At 41.0% G+C, this 23,304-nt stretch overlaps 1 protein-coding gene across 1 annotated transcript in view; it reads right to left on the bottom strand.

Moving 5' to 3' along the window:
- LOC126236340 (ATP-binding cassette sub-family C member 4-like) overlaps nucleotides 1-23,304 on the bottom strand; it is a 218,559-nt gene that overhangs the window by 99,734 nt on the left and 95,521 nt on the right. Inside the window, exons 11-15 of the mRNA XM_049945566.1 lie at nucleotides 19,247-19,533; nucleotides 9,697-9,880; nucleotides 9,471-9,617; nucleotides 9,304-9,399; nucleotides 7,243-7,451 (exon numbers count right to left, since the gene is read on the bottom strand). Of these exons, the coding sequence (XP_049801523.1) occupies nucleotides 7,243-7,451; nucleotides 9,304-9,399; nucleotides 9,471-9,617; nucleotides 9,697-9,880; nucleotides 19,247-19,533 (923 nt within the window). The remainder of the gene's footprint in view (nucleotides 1-7,242; nucleotides 7,452-9,303; nucleotides 9,400-9,470; nucleotides 9,618-9,696; nucleotides 9,881-19,246; nucleotides 19,534-23,304) is intronic.

Genomic DNA, 23,304 nt, shown 5'->3' with positions numbered 1-23,304 from the left:
GTTCCTCCTGCCACCGAACTTCACTAATTCCCACTATATCTAACTTTAACCTATCCATTTCCCTTTTTAAATTTTCTAACCTACCTGCCCGATTAAGGGATCTGACATTCCACGCTCCGATCCGTAGAACGCCAGTTTTCTTTCTCCTGATAACGACGTCCTCTTGTGTAGTCCCCGCCCGGAGATCCGAATGGGGGACTATTTTACCGCCGGAATATTTTACCCAAGAGGACGCCATCATCATTTAATCATATACATGGCTCATGGGGGGGGGGGGGGATGAAAAGTTAAAGAACTTTTAACACTATTGGAGGAAAACTTTTTATATATATAAAAAGAAACTACTACGGCCTGTGTAGGCAACTGGGTTTCTTAAGAAAATTTGTCCATCCAAATGGTTACTTTGAGTGGCATTACGATTGATTCTGCGTTCTTCTGTTCTGTGTACCTGTACATCTAGTGTTACAGGGGCCAAGAAATCCGAATCTCTGTGCGACTTAATTTGTTGATATTCAAAAAGTGTTGCCTGAAAATGTTGATCTGATTCTACCATGTCATTAAGGTGTATGAAAAGTTCAAAATTATCACTAGATTCTGTCCATCAAAGGCTATCTGAATTTAAAAATGCATCGTATCAGTAGTGGGGTTAAGAATCTACTGCACTTCAGGCTTTCCCGACGAAGCTGTCGTTTCTTCAGGCATTTGTCAGCAGCTGATACTCGTATATGTTTCAGGAAACTCATGACAGCTGGCTGCATTAGAACAATTTATTTATTTGCTGTCGGTTTTGGACAATGAACATCATCTGGCACCTGAATGAACAAAAAAATTGACAGCAAAAATTCAATGTAAAAAACAGCGTAAAGACACGAAAATATCAAACGTAACTTACGAAAAACTAATACAACTCACAAGTCAATCTTGTTGAACCACAAAATCGTTTTAGCTGTCAAACTCATGAAACACAGAAGAACAGTTTTTTCCCACATGAGCAACTTTTATCATCCACACAACAGGAAACTTGAAACATGTACTCTGAAAATGGCTTGAAAGCCAAAGTACTCGTAGCCTCAAAGATAAAACCATAGAGATATCCAGTCGATATGGGCCAAGATGCACAAAAGTAATTTTAACATAAAAATAATCAGTATTACATCGATAACAGTAAAGTTATAAGTGATATTTGTATAGAAGAGAATAATGGGATGACCACTTAATCACAAGCAACTTTTATGAAAAACATTTAAATTTTCATTTTTCTTGTACATTAAATATCACATGCACATCACGATGAACTGTCCTTGTAATACGTATTGAATGAAAATTATGTAAATAATGTAACCTGTGACAAAACCTATGAAATACACTTATCATGTCTGTATACTAGCCTTCATGTATTTCTTGGTAATTGTTTTGTTACATTTTTACTTCTGGTTGCTCCTGTAAAATATAAGATTTAATATGATTTAATATAATTTCTTTGTGATGGATGTATGGCTTATTGGAGTTTACGTATGCTTGTTTGTGCTATGATTAAGTCTCCCATCATCGTTGCTCAAAATTGCTTATTGGTTATTTAAGAGTATCAGTGAGTTTTAATGGTCGAAGAATGATTTTATGTTTTTTTTGTTTATAGCCAGTTTCAAAACCCACTACTTAATTTATCCATTTGTTGATCACTTGCTTCGTCCCACTCTATACAATGTTCAGTTACCTGAACCAGATAACCTGATTCTTCCTTGTTTTTGTATAACTATTGTAAGCTAATTTGCTATTTGTCTGTCGTTCCATGTTGTCAGGTGTCAGGAAAATCCAACACCTTCCATGAAAACCCTGACATGATAAGCAACTCCAGTAGTATGTCACATAGATCCGAATAAATCGTCACATTAAATTAACCAAAGTAATATGAGTAACGAGTGAGCAAATGGAATACCACAGACTAACACAAGAATGCCTAAATGCATGTCATACCTTCCCACCGTGAGACAGTTCCGAGAGGAGAAACGAGAACAGAAGCCGAGAGCAGAACCGTGTTAAGCTGGAAGGCCCTACGATACGGGACGGATACCCACGTCGCCAGCTAACCGCTAGGACCACCCCCCAGCCCATGTTAAAAGCTAGAGCCCTCCAGAAGAACAGTATAGATCTTACGATAACACAAAAAGGGTCACCCCAGCTGCAAGTCTTAGCGTGAGACTTTTTTGCGTCTCTGTTACGTCAGGACCACCCCCCCCCCCCCCCCAGCCCATGTTAAAAGATAGAACCCTCCAGAAGAACAGTATAGATCTTACGATAACACTAAAAGGACCCCACCAGCTGCAAGTTTTAGCGTGAGACTTTTTCGCGTCTCTGTTACATTGCAAACTTTAAAAACATTGCCCCACCACGAAAAGTATAACGTTTCTCATTGGATAGACAGAATTTTTGTACGCGGAGCTTAAGGTTAACATTGAGACCCTGATTGGTCAGATGAAAACACAGCCAGATAGTTTTTTTAAACCAACTTCGGTAAATTGTAGTAAGGAGAAGTTAGGAGAGAGTTGCTTCCGAGACGGCGAGGTGAGCGGAGATGTGCTGCCAGTCGCCCCCTGACGAACACCGACAAGGTAATGAACGCACGCGATGCCGCATAACAGCGCATAAAGCTTCACTCAGAACTGCAGAAGTTTCATCTGTTACACCCCCTTTTTGCGTAATACTAGTGTCGATCGTCAATTAAAGCTCATGGTGTTCACATTTGCCACTTGAAGTAAAAATCTGAAACTCGATGATTTTTCTGTTTTATAGTTATTGAGAAGTCACATCAGCCACTGTAATTTACAAGTTAGATAAGTAATTAAAGATAATTGAGGGTCACTGTAGACCATTTCGATAGTTCTCTTTTGTGAAACTTAATTTAAACTTAGATTATAGATGTGATATGGCATAGGTCATCCTTCGATCCATTGTAGAACTTGGAAACCCGTTCAGGGAATATTCGTTCACATTTTTGTTGAACGCAGTTGGTTTTTACCATCCTGTATTAAAACATTTCCTTTTATCAATAGTGCAATTAATAAACAATGTTTTGTGAGTAGAATAAAATTTCCAATGATAAACTTAACTGATTTTTCGACGTTATTTTACCAGCTAACTAAAAATAGGAAAGCCTTGAACCCCTTCCCCTAAATTTAGTTAGTATTAAGATTCTTTTACAGGGAGTGCAGTGGAGCTGACGCTGAAATCATTAAGTATTTGGTTATATCATCGCTAGTCTCACTGAACTCTTCTGAACTCTACATGTCATGTCTGGTCTGACGTCTCCGTACCATCAACAGGTCCCAGGTTCAAACTAGTCAATTCCCTAAAAAACACGCTCAGAGCGTCGTTGCGCGAAAGTGGTAGGGAGACACGATATAGAACAACAGACACCACGCAGAATGTTAGAATGTTGATCTGACATTGTAACGTGGTGTACTGATTCTTCTTGGGAAAATGTATTCCGTGTAATTCCTGTTTGTCTATAGATTAGATGTGGTGTGATGCATTATTTTAGCCATACATGTGAACATGAAATAATGCTTTTGTTAACAGATTTCTGCATACTGTGATTAAAATACCCTTTATTATACTATTGAGTTTTACACTGTATGCTTTGTATTGTTTAAGCCTGGTTAGTTCTTACTTAGATCCATAATGATGTAACTTCTCAGTAATATTCCAGGAACCTCAATCTTAATCATTTGTTCCCGAGTCTCTGTCTATTGGGACACGTGATACACTGAATTGTATATTGTAGTCAGAAATTATATGTAACATTTACTATTCGAACTTTTGTTTATGAGCCGTGGCGGCTCGGCTTTGATCTATCGAACGTACCGCGTATAATATTATCGCTGTATCGCGGAGGAAAGAGAGAAGTGGCGCCCCTTCGTGGGGGCAGTCGGCGAGGCACATGTGACAGTCGAGTAGTTGGATTTTGGAGGGCGAGCAGAAACAGTGAGATAGGCAGTAGTGCGCGGAGCGTGAAGCCGTGTCTGCCGACGCCATGTGTGGTGGCAAGAGGAAAGTTTGCCACTTTACCTGATTGTGTTTGGGCGTTTGCGGCGGACTTGGTGGGTCGAGGCGCCGATGCTGTCGGGAACATGCTGCTTCCTTGTTTATGATGGATTTACCGTTTGCTTCTAGTGACTACAATCTCGTCTCTATGGCTCTGTGACTGATGTAATGCCATTGCGAGCACAGCTGGTTTGGATATAAGCAGCATTTTGTTCTCAGTGTCCATCGTTCTGGCGATTACTGAGTGTGCTTGCCGTTGTGGTGTATTTATTGAGCAGTGTGCTTTGGACGCTTGACCTTGCTATTAGGGGTCCATTGCGTAAGGCCGCGCTTATGCCGTGAGGACTTGTGTTCTGCATTTAAAAACTTAGTCGTTGTCAGTCACTGAATTGTTCAAATGCATTCATACTTCTTTGCTTAAGTGTTATTGTTTTACGCCCCTCTGAATGGGAAAATGATAAAGGGCCTTACTATTACTGACCTTCTTGTGTGCCACTGACTTGGTTGTGTTTTTCAGCCACGTGATTTGTGCGTTTCTGATTGTTTCCCTGTGACATTGAGTGTTAACCTTGTAACGAACACGGTTTTAGATATTTTAATCAGTGTGTTGCAGGACGTATCCTATTTGTGCCTCGCAAGTGGAGAGGGGAGGCGGTTTATTGGCCATGATGATGTGTTGGTAGATCCATTTCACGAGTCCAGGCCAGTCACCCGGAGATTTAGAAGTTGTATGTTGTGTTAAGTTAATACTCCTTATTTTAAGCGTAGTGCGCTCATGCAGGAAGTTTGTGGTTTTGCTCAGATTGCGCGGTATGTTTAGATGACTGAATTCGCTGTGTTAAGTGGTGTCCTCTGAGGTGCTGGAAGTAGTGGATAGACAGCTGTTTTGGACACGTTGTATATGCAAATAATTTATGTCCTTATCACGTTGGTGAGTTGCTTGCCCTTTGCGTCACAGGTGTTGCTAATTTCATTAATTTCGCCACCGGTCTTCGCAGAGGCTTGCGGGAGGAACCGACCCACTGTGGCAACCAGTTACGTAGTCGCGCCCGCCCACCGTAGCGGACGTTGTTTACTAGCCCGACGCCTTCCTGTACTTGGTGGCGGGAGCGTGTTGACTGGTTTCTTACGGCTTGCAGTCTGGGAAACCTTGCCTTTGGTGTACACGTGGAAGACTTATGTTTTGCTTCCAGTACCTCGGAGTGGCTCTATGTGGGTAATGAGAACGACTTATGTTGTTGGTGGCTCAGGCTGAAAGTGGTTCATTTGCTAAACAGAATGTTTATATGCATTTCTTTCACATAATTCTGTAAACATGTTTAGGTGGTTGTGTTTTCTTTTAAGTCAATTGAATTGTTGTTCAGAGGTTACTATGTATGGCCATTAACTTATGTAGACATTTAATAGCAAGGAAGTGTATTGAATTCTGGTTTCAAGTTGAGTTGATTATGTGGGGAAATTGCTTTGAACAGACATTTAATGAATTAGTAAACAACTGAATGCTATTTGTGAGTTGAAGTTTATTGTGTTCCTAAACATATTAACGATTATTTTTAGTAGTTCACTTACGCAGTTAGGCGATTTACAAGGCCTGTTATGTTGTTTCCTTCCAAAAGTATTATTAATATTATTAATAAAGAAATGTGTTGTAAAAAAGTAAACAGTGAATGAAGTGCCTCAAATCCCTTTGGTCCACACCTTACGTCATTCACCCTTGGGTGGTATTAACAAACCGTGAAAGCCCATTTCAGTTTTAATTATGTTTCAATTGTTTTTGCACAGTTTACGTTACAAACGTGACTGTCATTAAAGGCGATTAAACATTTCCATAAACAATGGTCGTGATTTAGTGGTCATACTACTATCGTCTTTTGTACAAATATTACTTATGACTTTACTGGAATCCTTGTAGTTATCTGAAAATTATTTTTGTGTGTCTTGTTTCATATCGACAGGACATTTCTATGGTGCTGTCTTTGAGGCTGCGCCTACTTTGGCTGTTCATGCTACGCCCAGACTTCATACGGCCAGCTTCTTCTTGTGTGTAGATAACGGAAGTTGATTATGTGAGAAAATTTATTTTCTGTTATTATTCATGAGTTTGACATCAAATGTGATTTTATGGTACATCATGATTGACATGTGAATTGTGTTGCTCAATTTTTCGTTACTTTTTGTATTTTCGTGTCTTTATGAAGTTATGTACATTGAGGCTTTATTGTATTTTTTGCCTTTTATCCATTGACCGAAACCGATAGCAAATAAATAAATTGCTCTAATGCAGCCAAGTATCTTGATGTTGAATGTACGGCTATTGGATCTGCATCCTCCTCTTTTTGTATAAACCCAACAGTATTTTGTGGAGACAGCTGCCCTACATCTTTAGGCGTTTTTCCTCCATGAAATACTGCGATATTTACACAATATGATCCGTGACTCGTGTACGCAATGAAGCATTGTTAGGAAATTATTTGAGATAGTCTGTGCGAAGAGGTGAGAGTTCACAACACCAACTTTGCCACTGAAACGTTACCAAGTAAAGCACTTTGCTACTCAGTCGGTAAATGTAACGAATGGTCGCGAAAGAAGCAAAATGTTAGCTGTTCTGAAGTTACCTATCCCTGTGGCTGTTGAGATGACGCAGGCCTCTCAAGAAATACCGGTGTCGATGCACTAACCTACTGAGTAACAGCGTGGGCGACATGAATCAGAACCAACCAAATGAAAAGAAACTCTCTACAAGTAGACATTGATGCAGACCATTTCTTGCAAGCTGAATTTAGTGTTTAAGGGTATGTGACTGCGAAGAAATTAAAAGTGATGGTCTTTGATTTTGTAGGATGTGTGTTTAGGGTGGGTATCCGATAGCTGTTTACCATTGTAACAATTATTTAATTTGGACAGTTATTAATCAGGTAAATAACTTCAGATGTCCTACGAAACTATCGCAGTTGTCATCCCACAATATTTGTACCTTATTTATTTCAATAACAAAAAATTTTATTTAATTATTGAACGACACTGCTAAAGACATTTCGAGAAATCATAAAAACTTTTGAAAATGCTGGGAATATTAGTCATATTCATTGGCATCCAGTAAGTGATCCTGCACAAATTCATCTGTGTACTCTATAAGCTGCACGCATACCTTGCAGGTGTGGAAGCATGTGATGATACGGGTATAAAACAGTGTTTCCTTACCAGTACGTTACCACGTAGTCCGAACCACTGGTGATGACTTGGGCGACGACAATCATTGCCATCACGGAGAAGAGCAGCCACATGCCTCCCGCGGCCCTGTAGTACTGCCACACGGTGGACCACCTGAACCTTGCCTTCAGCATCTTCTCGCTGTTGTCCTGCTCAGAGGGGTCTCTGTGCAGCTTCCCGGTCTCGTCCATAATGACACTCTGCAGGAAAGAAGGGCGGCGCAGGCACTTTAGTGGAGCGGCTACGCCAGCAGAAGTCATGAGAGCTGTATGGTATACTCATACGTAGGTAAACGCGGCAAAAGCGGGATCTGACGCTAAACGTAAAATAAAACGTAGTTTTATCAGTAAAAAACGTTTTGAATACTCCTGATGGTAAGGAAGTGATCACGACTGTTATGGAAATGAACTCAACAAGAAAGGGATACAGTTGTGTTTGCATAGCTGTTCATAATATATGAAGATGTGAAGTGCAACTTACGCATGTGACCAGTTAAAGATAGGGAAGACAAGTTTAATTTCGTTGCTTGAATACTGTCAGATGAGAGGTTACTTAGAAGACGTTCGTACAGCATGTGCTGGAGTGTTTCACACGTATGTGGGATGCATACCAGGTGGAACTAACAGGAGCATTTAAACTACGTAACGAAGGTGACGTGGATTCTCAGTTAACGTACATCAGAAGAGGAACGTCCAACATTCTGTCACAAACATAACTGGAAGGTTTCAGGCATATCTTTGCAGGGGCAAAGTAAAGATTTTACTTTGCTACAGTGAAAGGTATGTGAACAAATCTTAATCAGTGCATTTTGAAGTATCCTCTGCGATGCCTCATACAGTAATAATGTATGAAATCTACCCATAAATGCGAACGTAATGTTGATATTTAGTTCCAGTATCGTAAATAACTTTCCCCAGGAGTCAAATAAACGTGACAGGAAACATCATATCCAACACTGCTGCAGTAGAGTATTGAGTACCAGCAAGTCATCCACATGAGGAAAGCACATATCCAGGAGTTTGTTTGGATGTTTGTTTTTCGTGCACTATACGTTTTCCCGATGTTCAGCCGTCTTTCTGCACCCAAAAACCTTGTAAAACATGAACTTTTACAGCCGAAATGTCACAGTTAATAAAATATTCCGGGCTATTACGCCTTGGTCGGATGGATTTCACATTAAAATCCAGTGTTTTGTCCTCATCTGTGGAGAATGTTTAAATGGGGATCGTAGCTTCATTGAGTGTCCGATTCACACCCTAGCTCGCTACTGACTGCAGGGAACTTTCACCCACGTGTGCTCTCTCCGACATACCCGAGGAAATTTCTAGGAGGTGTCGCTCTCTCCTGGCGCAGTGGCGTGGCTTCGCATGCTTTGAATACCAAGGCGGAAATGCACGTTGTCGGTTGCCGTCGTCCGCTGTTGCTATCACCCCAAGGCGGAAGACTTGTACACACCTTATTTACTACCGAGATCCAGATGTGAATCAATTGCACGCATTCGTCCTTCCTATAGACATTGCTGAGATGTTTCATCATCTCTATGGCCTCAACGTGTAGCCTGTCATGGTATCTGCTTGTGGCTTTCAGTACTTGAGCCCTATCAAAATCAATGTGACGGACTCCTGGCTGCAAAGCATGTTCGGGAGCAGCTAATCTGTCAATCTCTCCGCGTCTATAGTTCTCCTCGTTCCACGTGTGTGGCTTCGCGTGACAGCACGGAAGCTCCTAGTACGGACGAAGGGAACATTTGAGTCTTTTAAATGTTACATCAGAACATTTTCAACTCCATATCACATTTCTGTTACAGGTGAAAGGGGAAACTGCTCCAGCTTGGACGGAGATAGTCACAGATAATGAACGGGAACAAATTAGCCATTAACTAACGTATGCTACTTATTTCAAATAAAAAGTGAAAATAACTTGACCAATGAATAAGATAATCAAATAAGTAATAATTAATAAATATATTTTTACTATTTGGCTTCTAGGCATCGCAGCATTCAAACATACTAGGTTGTGAGCACCAGTGATTTAAGCAGTAGCAATACTTACCACTTCGGACAAAGTGGAGATTTCGCTCTGGAGAACATTTGCATTAACCCTCCGTGATCCTAAACGCTTCGAACGTCTTAGGATGTTGTCCTCGCCCTGTGAATGAGGCAAGTGTTAGCAACTAGGCCTAGATGTCGTTACGGATTTTTACGCCCACTGACATTTACCTGCAACGACTTTCTCGTACTGTGTTTTCGCATGATGGTGAACTCTTCTGAAACATCTTCTTCCGCTTCGTTGCTCGACATCAATTTTGAAAAGCTTACGCCACTATCCATAATCTCGTCGAAGGTTCCTTGATAATCAATCTTGCCCTGTGATGAAAGTCTTAGTTACGGTGTGCTCCACGGAACAGATTTAAAGTAACAAAGACGTAAGGATGGAAGCAGTCACCTTGTTGAGCACCACGATGTTGTCGGCGCCCTTGACGTGCTGCAGCTGGTGAGTGACCAGGATTCTGGTCTTGTCGCTCAGGTAGGAGTTGATGCATTCATCCAAGAGATGTTTCCCTACGTGGGTGTCCACAGCAGATAAAGGATCATCTAGCAGGTAAATGTCTGCATCACGGTAAACAGCTCTGTAAAATTAAACAGAAAATTACAAACTGCGCACTTGAATTTTAGAGCCAATTTGTTCTCTTTGAAATGTATTGTAATGTACACTGCGTTCCGGGAGGGATGATCAATATTGAGAGAGATATGACAAAAAAAGCTCATTTGAAACAAAAAGCGTCATATGGACACAAGCCCTATTATGAAAGGTTTCCGAGACAGAACAGTGTGTTTATGGGATATAGGCGCGCACTATGTACCTTACTCTCCCAATCTCTTTCACGTTTAATTCAAGGCCAAACTTTCCTCATTGCTTTCAGTGACTTTGCTCGGGAGGTCTTTGTAATATTAAACTAGCCCGTTGAACGCACAGTTGCCTATGACGTGTTGTGAGTAAAGTAGTGTGAGAGACTGAGAGTTTATCAGAGAGAATCTCCGGTTATCTGTGTTTGTTCACGAGTTGGCTAAAATACTGCACGTCTACCTAATGAATAGTATGAAGGTATGGTGTCTGCTTACGGCTTCTATGGCTACTGCTGTAGAAAAATACCGTCGGTGCTTTCCGACACGTCGAAGTCCTGATCGGACAGTCTGTACCAGAGTTTTCAGCATATTGCGTGAAACAGGTAGTCTTTCAAGTTCTCATTTTTCTTCTGAACGTGTGGTTCAACAACCTATGCAGGGAAAACAACACATTATTGAAATAGTTCAGCCTGGTCTTACTGCAGTCCTAGCAATGTACGGTGACCGGTGCTCAGTGGCGATTTTTAGTCCTAAGCGCTGGGCGAGTTCATTCACTTGTCTGGAAGTGGGTGGCCGCCGTCGTTTGCCCACTTGCGTCCAGTTGTCGACACGCTGGGCTGACAGAACCGAGGTATGCGCCCTGCAATCTTTCTCAAACGATTTACAGCAACTATTCGGCAAAAAGAAAAAAAATTACCGTTGTGTTGCTTGTAACTTTACGTGTCAGCTTTACGACGAAGCGCCCATCATTTCGTTAAAGGTCATAATTACTATGATATTTTGATTTGTGGAAGACACTGTAGAAATTCGAAAAAGTTTTCAATGAAAACTAATGGTCGCTATGATTTTGCATTTGGTGCATAATACATCATGTGTTGCTGCAAATGAAATTTAGTTAAAATATTGAATTTTTCTTTAATCTTGGATGGAGGTTGTGGTGTGCGTACTGTAAGACCTTCAGTACACACACCATCTGATTGTTTGACTTGTCGCTCTAACTAAGTAGGCGAGTGTCAGCAATATGTCTCGTGGTCTTATCGTGGAGTGTTTATCTTCTGCCGTCAGGTCAGACGATGGAAATGCCACTTGCACGCTTAGAGAAGCAGAGTGACGATGACCAACTTTAAACGGAACTTGATTAATTTTCACACACAATTATTAAAATAACAAGCATAAAAATTACTTAACTTGGTTCTGGATGCTATTTACAATTGAAAATCTGAAGTTCCTTTGGTATTGGTACGTTAATCTTATTCTCAAATACACTCCTGGAAATTGAAATAAGAAGACCGTGAATTCATAGTCCCAGGAAGGGGAAACTTTATTGACACATTCCTGGGGTCAGATACATCACATGATCACACTGACAGAACCACAGGCACATAGACACAGGCAACAGAGCATGCACAATGTCGACACTAGTACAGTGTATATCCACCTTTCGCAGCAATGCAGGCTGCTATTCTCCCATGGAGACGATCGTAGAGATGCTGGATGTAGTCCTGTGCAACGGCTTGCCATGCCATCCACCTGGCGCCTCAGTTGGACCAGCGTTCGTGCTGGACGTGCAGACCGCGTGAGACGACGCTTCATCCAGTCCCAAACATGCTCAATGGGGGACAGATCCGGAGATCTTGCTGGCCAGGGTAGTTGACTTACACCTTCTAGAGCACGTTGGGTGGCACGGGATACATGCGGACGTGCATTGTCCTGTTGGAACAGCAAGTTCCCCTGCCGGTCTAGGAATGGTAGAACGATGGGTTCGATGACGGTTTGGATGTACCGTGCACTATTCAGTGTCCCCTCGACGATCACCGGTGGTGTACGGCCAGTGTAGGAGATCGCTCCCCACACCATGATGCCGGGTGTTGGCCCTGTGTGCCTCGGTCGTATGCAGTCCTGATTGTGGCGCTCACCTGCACGCATACGACCATCATTGGCACCAAGGCAGAAGCGACTCTCATCGCTGAAGGCAACACGTCTCCATTCGTCCCTCCATTCACGCCTGTCGCGACACCACTGGAGGCGGGCTGCACGATGTTGGGGCGTGAGCGTAAGACGGCCTAACGGTGTGCGGGACCGTAGCCCAGCTTCATGGAGACGGTTGCGAATGGTCCTCGCCGATACCCCAGGAGCAACAGTGTCCCTAATTTGCTGGGAAGTGGCGGTGCGGTCCCCTACGGCACTGCGTAGGATCCTACGGTCTTGGCGTGCATCCGTGGGTCGCTGCGGTCCGGTCCCAGGTCGACAGGCACGTGCACCTTCCGCCGACCACTGGCGACAACATCGATGTACTGTGGAGACCTCACGCCCCACGTGTTGAGCAATTCGGCGGTACGTCCACCCGGCCTCCCGCATGCCCACTATACGCCCTCGCTCAAAGTCCGTCAACTGCACATACGGTTCACGTCCACGCTGTCGCGGCATGCTACCAGTGTTAAAGACTGCGATGGAGCTCCGTATGCCACGGCAAACTGGCTGACACTGACGGCGGCGGTGCACAAATGCTGCGCAGCTAGCGCCATTCGACGGCCAACACCGCGGTTCCTGGTGTGTCCGCTGTGCCGTGCGTGTGATCATTGCTTGTACAGCCCTCTCGCAGTGTCCGGAGCAAGTATGGTGGGTCTGACACACCGGTGTCAATGTGTTCTTTTTTCCATTTCCAGGAGTGTATATCTCTGATACTTGCCAAAAGTGGCTATACATTTATCTTCATGGCTATGTACAGGAATATGGTAATCTTATTAGGCGCATACTGAAACTTGTCTATAGACTGGTACAGACAAATGTAGAACTCGTACAGACTGGTACAGACTAATAGACTGGTACAGACTGATGCAGACTGACTAATCGGAGGTCTTTACACTCGTTATAATACCTCGCGCGTTCATGTATCACTGCGCGAGTGTGATTCGCGAAGAGAAAAGGTTCTACGTTAGCAGCAATCTCATTGGCTGCGTTACATAATAATACGCGGATCGGCGGAAGCAGAATTTGGTCCGTCTCTATCTCGTAGTGCGGAGGCGGACGAGCACTGCGCCTGCGCTGTTGATCTTAGCGGGGCGCGCTCTAGTGGGAAAGTTGCGTACGCGCTGACTACGCGGAACTATGTACACAACAGAGGTCTTCTTCTCATGAAAAATGATTTTACGTGGCGTACTCATTTTCGATCGCCGCACCAGTAATGCTGCCAGAATGAAATATCCATAAAATTCCTAATATCTCATTAACAGTTTGAAATATAGAAACGAGATTTCAGCAAATGATAGTATATAAAGAGGAGAATATTTTGCAGCATGGCAAACATACAAAACTTCATTATCTGTTAGACTATACCAGTAACTACAGAATTTTTGATGATACTATGCAATTATTAAGGGCCATTGCAAAACGGGTGAACTGAAAATTTCTGTGGGTTTTGGAACAGCACAAGTGAAGATATTACACGTTTGTTTTTGTACTGAAGATCTTTTTCATAAGCTATTGACCTAATTGTCCTCACTTAGTAAACGTAATAAACCACTGTTTATGGATTCCGTCGCTGCTGCATCCGCAAAACATGTTAGTGAGGTGACGTTGTGCAAACTCCGCTGTGTTTTGGCAAAAGAACCAAATTTTAACACAGACAAGAAAATTGTAGGTTTTAGTCATAATTCGCCACTCATGATGCTTCTTAGAGAATTAAAAATAATTAACAAGTCAAGTAAAATAGATCGCAGTTTTTGTTGCATTTTCAGCAGAATTCTTTTCTGGTACGAATGAACCAGTGGTGATAGTAGACCGTTTCGGATGATCACCGTACAAGTTTGGGTGTGAAGGCGCTGCACTTAATATTTACAAAAAATATGAACATAGGCTTCAGTTTAGAATGGAAACCCTCCTCCAGTGCTTGGCACTTCCCATACAGCACACTGACGGCCCACCCACAACCACTACCACTTTCCCCATGCTTGCCCAGCCAATTGCGCAGCTACTAGCTATGTAGTATGTGCACACTCTATCATCACACAGCGATTTTCTGCACGAATGTCACATGAACATGTGTATAGCTAACATCAGATATGGAAAACTCGTACGCATTTCACATGCAACGTGTCCATAATCTACACATTGGTTACAACACCACATGACTTGGATCTTGTCAGTAGTTGAAAGAGAATCGCCATGTGCTTCCGTTAATACTATTCCCTGATCTAGCCACGTTTTCAAAGAGTGGAACCAAAAACACATGTAATAATCATCGATGGTCACAGGAATATTCACACGCTACAGTGGAAACCAAATCCAAGTTCACTTTTCAATCGATTCTGGTGTGGCATCAATGGTGACAGTTGATAGGTCCAGTGATTTTAGCAGAGCAAATGACGGGGCAGAATTACTTCCATTTTTGGAAAATTCGTTTGTTGAACAAACTGAAGACGTTTCTTTGGTCTCGCAGACTGCAGTGTACTTAATGAGTAATGTAGCCCCTCCACATTTCATCCGATTTCTGATGGAACATCTTAACTGCACTTAACCTAATCGCTAGATTAATCATGGCAGTACAATTAACTGGCCAACTAGATCGTTAGCCGTTGCGTTATTAGATTTCTCTTTACGGGGACGGTTGAAGCCTAAGGTGAACAAACGAAAGATGAACACGCGAAATTTACTGCTTGGTCGCAACACTGATGCTGTTGCCGTCATTAGTGAAACTCAGACAACCAAGAGAACATGTTCTCCCAGGAGAGCACAAATGGACGGAAACTGACTGGGAGACATTCTAATATTTATTGTGAGCTGTAAAACAGCGGTAATGTGGTATGTAAGATAATGATGAGATTATGTATTTTTCATTTGATAGTTTCTGAAATGCCTGTTGTAGTGTTTACTCATTGTTGTACATATATACATGAGCAAACTGACAATGTATTGAGTAATATAGGAAATAACTAATAATGTACATTAAGTACATTCTACCTCAGAAACCATTTGGGAAAGGGCACAGGTCCATATACAGATTTTTCCTTCTGGCAGGTGCCAGCGGAATTGGAGCTGTGAGGACGGGTCGTGAGTCGTGCTTGGGTAGCTCAGTTGGTAGAGCACTTGCCCGCCAAACGCGAAGGTCCTGAGTTAGAGTCTCGGTCCGGCAGAAAGGTTTAATCTGTCAGGAAGTTTCATGTCCCTGAATACTGACCGTTCCAACTGGGACACCCTACAGACCTTGAATTAATGATTAATTAACTAACGAGCGCACATAATTGACAAATACGGTTGACGTTAAGCGGAAGATTTATTTATAGACCCCTTGCCTCTGTCGCATAGAAGTGGAATTTACCGAGGAAAACTGCAGAATGTCACGGACAAATTTGTTAATTATGTTACGGTATTTAAAGGAGATTGCAACTTGTCTGTCTCTTTTGATGTTGTCATTTTTTGTATTGTTATTTTGAGAACTATAAACAAGTTTAATAATATTACGGCAAGCGCGAGCAGCACACCAACGGTAACGTACATGTACAGCGAGAGAGTTAGGCCCTGTCTGGTTTGTGATGGCACTACTCTGTGAACTTATGATCACACAAAAGGAAGAAAGGATAAAGGGCCGTTGTTCTAGAGTTGGAGGAGAACGGTTGCAATTACTTTTTATGTAACAACTAGCGTTGTTGTGGTCACCATTAAAGGAACTGATTTAAATATAAAAGCTATGTCAGCATGTCGACTAGATTTCAATGGCGATGATGTCCGGGGATAGGAAAAGTGAAAATGTATAAACATTATTGGGCCATATAATTATAATTTAAAGGTATACTGTGATTATTAGTCCAGTATTTTTTTCATTGATATCGCCATATATCATTACCGGCAGTTTGAGGACCGTAGGGATAGATGTAGGATGGATGAGTAGTAGAAACCTGCATCTCGGTCATTGCTCTGTTTGGGGGAAATTATTATTTCACTGATTTTCAGTTTTCACCCAATACAACAGCTACCAATCACCCTCCACTTATAGCCCTACACCAGCACATGTGTGAACTCTCTATTGCTCATAAATGAGAGAGCGATTTGACAAATTTTCTAGGTCAAAGGAATAACATTTTTTGTCTAGTTTATTTCAGATATTTCGCCGAAAACAAGCCAGAGTTACACAAGTTCTATTCCCATGAAGGCTGTTGGGAATTTTTCTCTCTTGCATGGTGCAAGTATTTTAAATCGTAATACCATGGTTAATTAGATATTCTACACTGTTGTGTAAGGTGTCAGGACATGTACTGTATTTTTAATGTAAAATGTGTTAATCTCTGTACTGTTTTATTGTTTCATGCTTTACCCTCGTGGAAACAGAGGTACCTGGCTGATGAACCTAGTTCCGTTGAGTGCGAATTTCACACGACTGCAACACATAAAAGACAAGCACGAACTTTAACTATCATCACTTCCTCACCTATGCCACTTCATTGCTATTAGCATTCCTCTAAGTTAAGTGAGTTGCACAGCCTATGACTATTTTCAGTGTTAGTGATGAATTTTTTTGCTGATTCACTGTCTCCTGTGTAGATACGTCGGAAAGTGTTTAGAACGATACCTTGTTGTGTTCCCTCTTTCAGAAATTTATGTGTAGAGTCTTCTTTGCTGTAAGTTGACAGTGTTAGTTTTAAGTTGTGTTCCTCTGTGAAGCCAGAACAGACCTGCATATTTACTGAATTTAGTGTATGGTGGTTAAAACTCGTTCAAAGTTTAAAATTGAGCATCAGCAGTTAACTAAAGTACAATTCGTGGAAGAGGTTTATAGAATTCAGGAGTCAGCAGTAGCTAGTCAATTAGAGATAGACGCAGTAGCTCAAATTTTGCAACAATTAAGATTGTTAGCCACATGACAGACTGAGATGACAGCAGATGTTGCAGATACGGTAACGAAACAGAGTGGAAAGTCAACTCAGGTAAATGAGATAGTTGTAATCTGTTCCTACCAAAGAAGATTTAGCTGCTGTTACTATTCAGGTTTATGATACAGCAGTTATTAACGTGCTGTGCTAACTGGCAATTGCAGCTGCGTTGTCTTCGCCGGCTATCATACGTGTTGCGATTACTAATAATATTTGAAGTAGGTCTCCAGAGAAGAAGGTGGTACAGCTGATCATAGGGCTACTGTTGTTACACAGATTCGAATTGTTCTGTGGAACGCGTCAATGAATATTTCATGGGACATCAGGAACCTGATCTCAAACAATGGAAGTTCAATCCTAAATCAGTTACCAATATTACTTTGCTTTGAAACGTTATAGATACTGTGCGTGTTTTCGGCATAGTGTCTCAGCACGGTTGTCTGACGGCCTTATATCACTGCTAAATGGCAAAGGCATGTTTTTCACAGAGGCAGATGACTTTATTTCATCATAGGTCGGCCAGTTAGGACGAAATATTTGTAAATTAAACAGACAGGCCTTTCTTGTGAATCACTCCACCTACTAATAAAAATCATATCAAAATACCTACGGTACTTCCCGATATTTGTGACAGATTATGAATGCATCTAAATGAGTAATCGTATAAAATATGTTTATGCTACATAATTATAATTCAACAATTTTCAGATTTTTTCCCTTTTCTTGTACTGTGAAACCTCGCTGCTTGCAAAAATATCATGATTCTAGGGGTTCTAGGTAATGTTCATATAGATTTTAGTGAAGGAATTTTTCGATTATCAAAATATGTAATATAAATGGCCGAGTCATTTGATTAAATTGACATAGAAGCTTAAATTTTTTACACCGGCCATGACCTTACTTTGTGACATAAGTATGAACTTGACACGTCTACCCGCTCCTGACAAACAGGTGTGTTAACAGTCTGACAGACGGACTGACAGACAGACGGACAATAAAGCGACCCTGTAAGGGTTCCGTTTTTACCAAATGACATACAGATCCCTAGAAAGAGGGGTAGATGACAGTAATTAGCTAAGTACCCACTGCCACAAGCCGTAATGCTGCTTGTGGAATATGGTTGCAGATTTTGGTAGAATAGTTACGTTGCTCATTTGCTCACTCCCAGTTGAAATTGGTACTCCCTAGTCTTACTCTGACTTGGCAGCTAGCTCTTGCATTTCTACAGTCGAATTCAGAGCAGAGACCCACTTGGCATTCGTCACACATGAAAGACTTCGGGAAGTTAAAGTCACTAAAATTCCCGAGTTCAATTGGATAATTAATCTAGACCCCCCCCCCCCCCCCCACACACACACACACACATAATCGTATCAGCATTTGATCAACTGACTCGTTTCGATTTACGCGTGATTTATAGTTGCGCATATAATGCAATATTTCAACGTAATCAACGCAAAATGACCGCGACAGGAAAATTAGTGGTCATACGGAAACTTTCTGACACTTGTGCACTGCTTGTAATTGGAACGCGAAAGAGGGATTGCTAATGGTACCTGAACTACCCTCAGCCACACACCGTAAACTTGACTGTGGAGTAGGCCTATTTATTCAGATTTAGATGCATATATGACAGATTTACTTTGTTTTAGTTCTGAAGATGATAGCCACATGGCTATGTGGTACAAGTTTTAATGTACATTCATCTTTTTGTCCTTAAGCTATATTATTGTGCAACAGATATAACAACGTAACAGAAACAAATAGTTATAGATTCCTACGCTATATCAGTACCAGGCTGAGAAATTTACTCTCGTAACATGTATCCAATGATTAGAATTTCATTTCTTCAACAAATAACAAATGAGAGTAAATTTATACTCCAATAATACATGTTTCTAATCTAATATCAAAAGGCCGACAAGCTTTCAAAGGCAACATATTTTTTTACAATGCTGTGTTTCTGAAACTCAAGTTATTTAACCATTAATATGGTGTGAATGGGCGTACGATGATAATCTGATGTTCGAAACTCATTGTGACTTACTGATAAAAAGCACATATAACAGAAATGTATAGTAGTGCCTGGTACATACATACAAAACAGTGACGTATTCGTTTTAATCTCCGGATATTATTATTATGTGGCGTGTTTTGTAAAAAAAGATTTCTTCCCATGATTCAGACGTAAATGTTGCAGATAAAGGCCTATTTCTGGAAGCAACTGCTCACATTTGACTTTCCGCCTAGCCTGACACACGTGCAGAGTGCTTGGGTTCTCACCTGGCGAGACTGACCCTGGCCCTCTGTCCGCCGCTGAGGGTGATGCCCTTCTCGCCCACCAGCGTCTGGTCGCCGTACGGCAGCAGCTCAAAGTCCCTGGACAGGGCGCACGCCTCCACCACGCGCTGGTACTTCTTCCGGTCGTACGGCTGTCCGAACAGGATGTTCTGCCGCACGCTGCCCACGAATACCCACGGCTCCTGGCAAGCGTACGACACTTTTCCACCAATCCTCAGGCTTCCAGACGACGGAGACAACTCGTTTATCAGCAGATACAGCAGAGAGCTCTGAAAAAAATAGACTCACTGAAGTGAAAAAGAACGCACTGAATTAGTCAGACAGCAATTGTTCGTTCTCATAACTTTTTCATTATCTTCGAAGAGGTGTAATGCTGACATTTTTGATGCCAAGGAAAAAGGTCTCTTTTTTATTTATGCATTTTTAAGAGGTGTTTGCTTCTTTCACAGGACTATAGAAAAGGATCATTTCTAATTATATTGTAAATTTGTTTTTCAGTGTATGTAGGATAAGAACACGATCTTCGACAAACTGATTTTTTATTTACGTTATTTTGAAAAACAGTGATCTTCTTTATGTTTTAATCAAATGGGTATGTGGTTAAGTTTATTTGTATTTACTTCAACAATCAGCTATCTATAGATTAAAATCTGTGTTGATGCTCATCTAATTTACTGGGAGTTATTATTTGCATTCTATATGAGGATTAGTGAACAATAAAGTTCTCCATCTTATGAAATGAACACAAATGTCACTTGGGAAAGAGCAACAAAAAGTAAAAGTGCTGTGCACACTGGAAACAAAAGACAGTAACTGGACAATAGAGAACTAGATAAACTAGGAAAACCTCTGCTTGAGAGCATATAAACAACGTTTAGTGCATCAAAGCTGTTCCACTACAGACATTTACGAAAAAACTGATGAGAAAATGTTGACTAAAGAACAAATTTGTTGTGTTGCCTGGCTTAAGCGAAAACAGATAACAATTTTCCATTGCATACTAAGATTAAAAAAGAGTTAAATGTTCATTCTATTACTGACAGTCCCAGAATTGCTTTCTTGTCAATTATAACTCATTTTGGGATAAATGGAAAATTCGAAGTCAGACTTTTCCTCTAGTGTTCTAGTGTATGTAAAGGTGCATAGTCAATGTGTCCTGTTTCACGCGAAACAGGAGGGCCTCCTGCCGTTAGTCCAGCCTAACTGGAGCCGGCTGGACGAGGCGTCCGACTGCTGGTCACCGGCCCTTACGGTGAACCTCTTGAGCGGCCTTCCAGCTACAGCTGACGCTGAAGCGTCTCACGTCAGCAGTACAAGCAAGGTGAACTTAGTAGGGCTGCATCGAAATCCTTGGTGTTTCCTGGCATTTTGCAAAACTCTTCCTGGGTGTGCCCTTACGTTTCAGTGGACCACTCGGGTTTTGAAGCCTTCAATTGAATTATTTGTACATCAATTGCCTGTAACTGATACTCTCTCTCCCTCTCTCTCTCTCTCTCTCTCTCTCTCTCTCTCTCTCTCCCTCTCTCTTTCTCTCTCTCTCTCTCTCTCACACACACACACACACACACACGCACACACACACGCAAACACTTGTCAATCAAGTTTTCCTTGTAAATACTTTTAGCTTGTCGATGCATCTCGCACAACTTACAAACTCCACATTCCATAACATCATAGTATTTGACGAAGCCCTACCAGAGCTTTGGCTCTTCTGTTCAGCTCCATCGCTAATCTGCAACCCTCTGCATTGTCAAACTCGTCTGCGGAGGACTAGGTTATCACTCTCTGGTGAGATGTTTCGTTTAATGTCTCTACAGAACCTTGAATAGACCGAAAATGTTTATGGTGAGGTACTGCGTCGAATTGTCGAATGTGTTGATTTAGGGACAAGTGGTAAAGTTCTCTTTTGAGAGTTGAAACTGTTTAATATATATTTATGTGACATGACCCACTTTCATCCATTTAAGGTAGTCTCAACTGCTGCTACACAGCGATATACCGCTCAGATCAAAATATATTTATTATCCCTGACAAACTCCAAGGGATTCTATTTTTAACTGAAAAATTATTTTAAAAACGTCAGATCTAAATAAATATGTGTAAAACTCAAGGAACTTTTATTCCAAGAAAAGACAGGATTTGCACACAACACGGTGTTATTAAATGAAAATATTTCGTGGACTGATTTCCACTAAGCACCTTGGAGTTCATTCGGATAAACGCGTTAAGAAATGCATAATGAAAATAACAAATAAAGCAAATAGTATGTTACCTTCTCTACGTCCTTTAATAAACAGATCATACCCAAACCAGATAAAATGTGTCTTGCACCATCTTGTAGTCACAAACAGAAGAAAGTCTTTTACCGTGGCACACATGACACTTGCAAAAGAACTAAGTTTCTTTAATGCGTGAACAATTTTACCTGTCTTGAAAAAGGAAATATGCTTAGTTTCCAATAAATTCTGTTTCAAAATGTATTTAAGTTGTAACTGCTTTTTATAACACTTTTACTTAATTTGATTTCACTTACTGATTGCTCATGTGTAGTAGGGTAATAACGTAACAGGTAGACGATTAAATACAGTACTGACAACACTTTCTCGTTTTCGACGCTTTTGTGTAACAGTACTTCATTTCTTTCTAGTTACATGACAATGTTGCGCCTTGGAACATGTTTTGACGTTGGTATAAATTTCAATTTTGTAATTCCAGAAAGGACTGTGGCACATGAAAAGTGAATGTCAATATTAAAAAATGGAATAAGAAAATAAATTAAATTTTCATTACAGGGCTGGCTAGATGCGAATGTCTGAGGAGTGTACTAAGGTGCAGCACTCTTCCCTATCTACAAACGTTAACAAAATCCAGACTTTCCAATAAAAGACACTACGATTAATTTTAAATGCCCCACCGTTTGTAAAAATTTCAGCAGTTAATAATGACCTAAAAACAAATTCACAATTACCTACGAATAAGGACCGATGCAGAAACGACTCGCTCCATATCTAAAAGGAATTACAGCAAACTACCCCACTCGGCCAATGCACAAATTCGTCAAATATCCAACTAGACATCCATGATCAAGAAAGTAATAAAGTTTCGAAACTGGGAACGTTACCACTTGAGAAGGAAAACATCAAAAAAATACTATACATATACGCGTGATCATGTATGTTGGAAAGTCATGGAACATGTAAGTAATAATTATTTTTGAAAAAAGAGACAGCATTGGTCGTATATTTTTACTATTGCAGAATCGATTTTCTGTCACTGAGTGACCATCTTCAGTGCTATATTGTATAACTTAAATTGGGATGCACTGTTGACACTATGCATTACGGCGATCACATAGACTCCAGACTTTCCAATAAAAGACACTACGATTAATTTTAAATGCCCCACCGTTTGTAAAAATTTCAGCAGTTAATAATGACCTAAAAACAAATTCACAATTACCTACGAATAAGGACCGATGCAGAAACGACTCGCTCCATATCTAAAAGGAATTACAGCAAACTACCCCACTCGGCCAATGCACAAATTCGTCAAATATCCAACTAGACATCCATGATCAAGAAAGTAATAAAGTTTCGAAACTGGGAACGTTACCACTTGAGAATACAGTACTTACTGCTTGAGTCTATGTGATCGCCGTAATGCATAGTGTCAACAGTGCATCCCAATTTAAGTTATACAATATAGCACTGAAGATGGTCACTCAGTGACAGAAAATCGATTCTGCAATAGTAAAAATATACGACCAATGCTGTCTCTTTTTTCAAGTATACCTGTTATCTGGTCGTTGTGCACAAGACAACATGGAGTCGCCAATCAATAATAATTATTTGTTGTAGTAATGGAGGGTCTTGTCTTTGTAAAGTTTCCATTGTTTAAAAGTATTTATGCATTGGTCAAATTGTAATATTTACTTGAATCTGTTTTATAGTTATCTCTACCACGTCACTTTATTGAGACTTTGTTGACTACATGGTAAATGTTTGGCTCTATATCTGTGACGTGTTAGTCATACGAAGTAT

This window comes from Schistocerca nitens, chromosome 2 (assembly GCF_023898315.1).
Source record: "Schistocerca nitens isolate TAMUIC-IGC-003100 chromosome 2, iqSchNite1.1, whole genome shotgun sequence".
Taxonomy (NCBI): domain Eukaryota; kingdom Metazoa; phylum Arthropoda; class Insecta; order Orthoptera; family Acrididae; genus Schistocerca; species Schistocerca nitens.
Note: the sequence above shows the minus strand (reverse complement) of the source record. Positions and strands in the feature narration are given on the sequence as shown.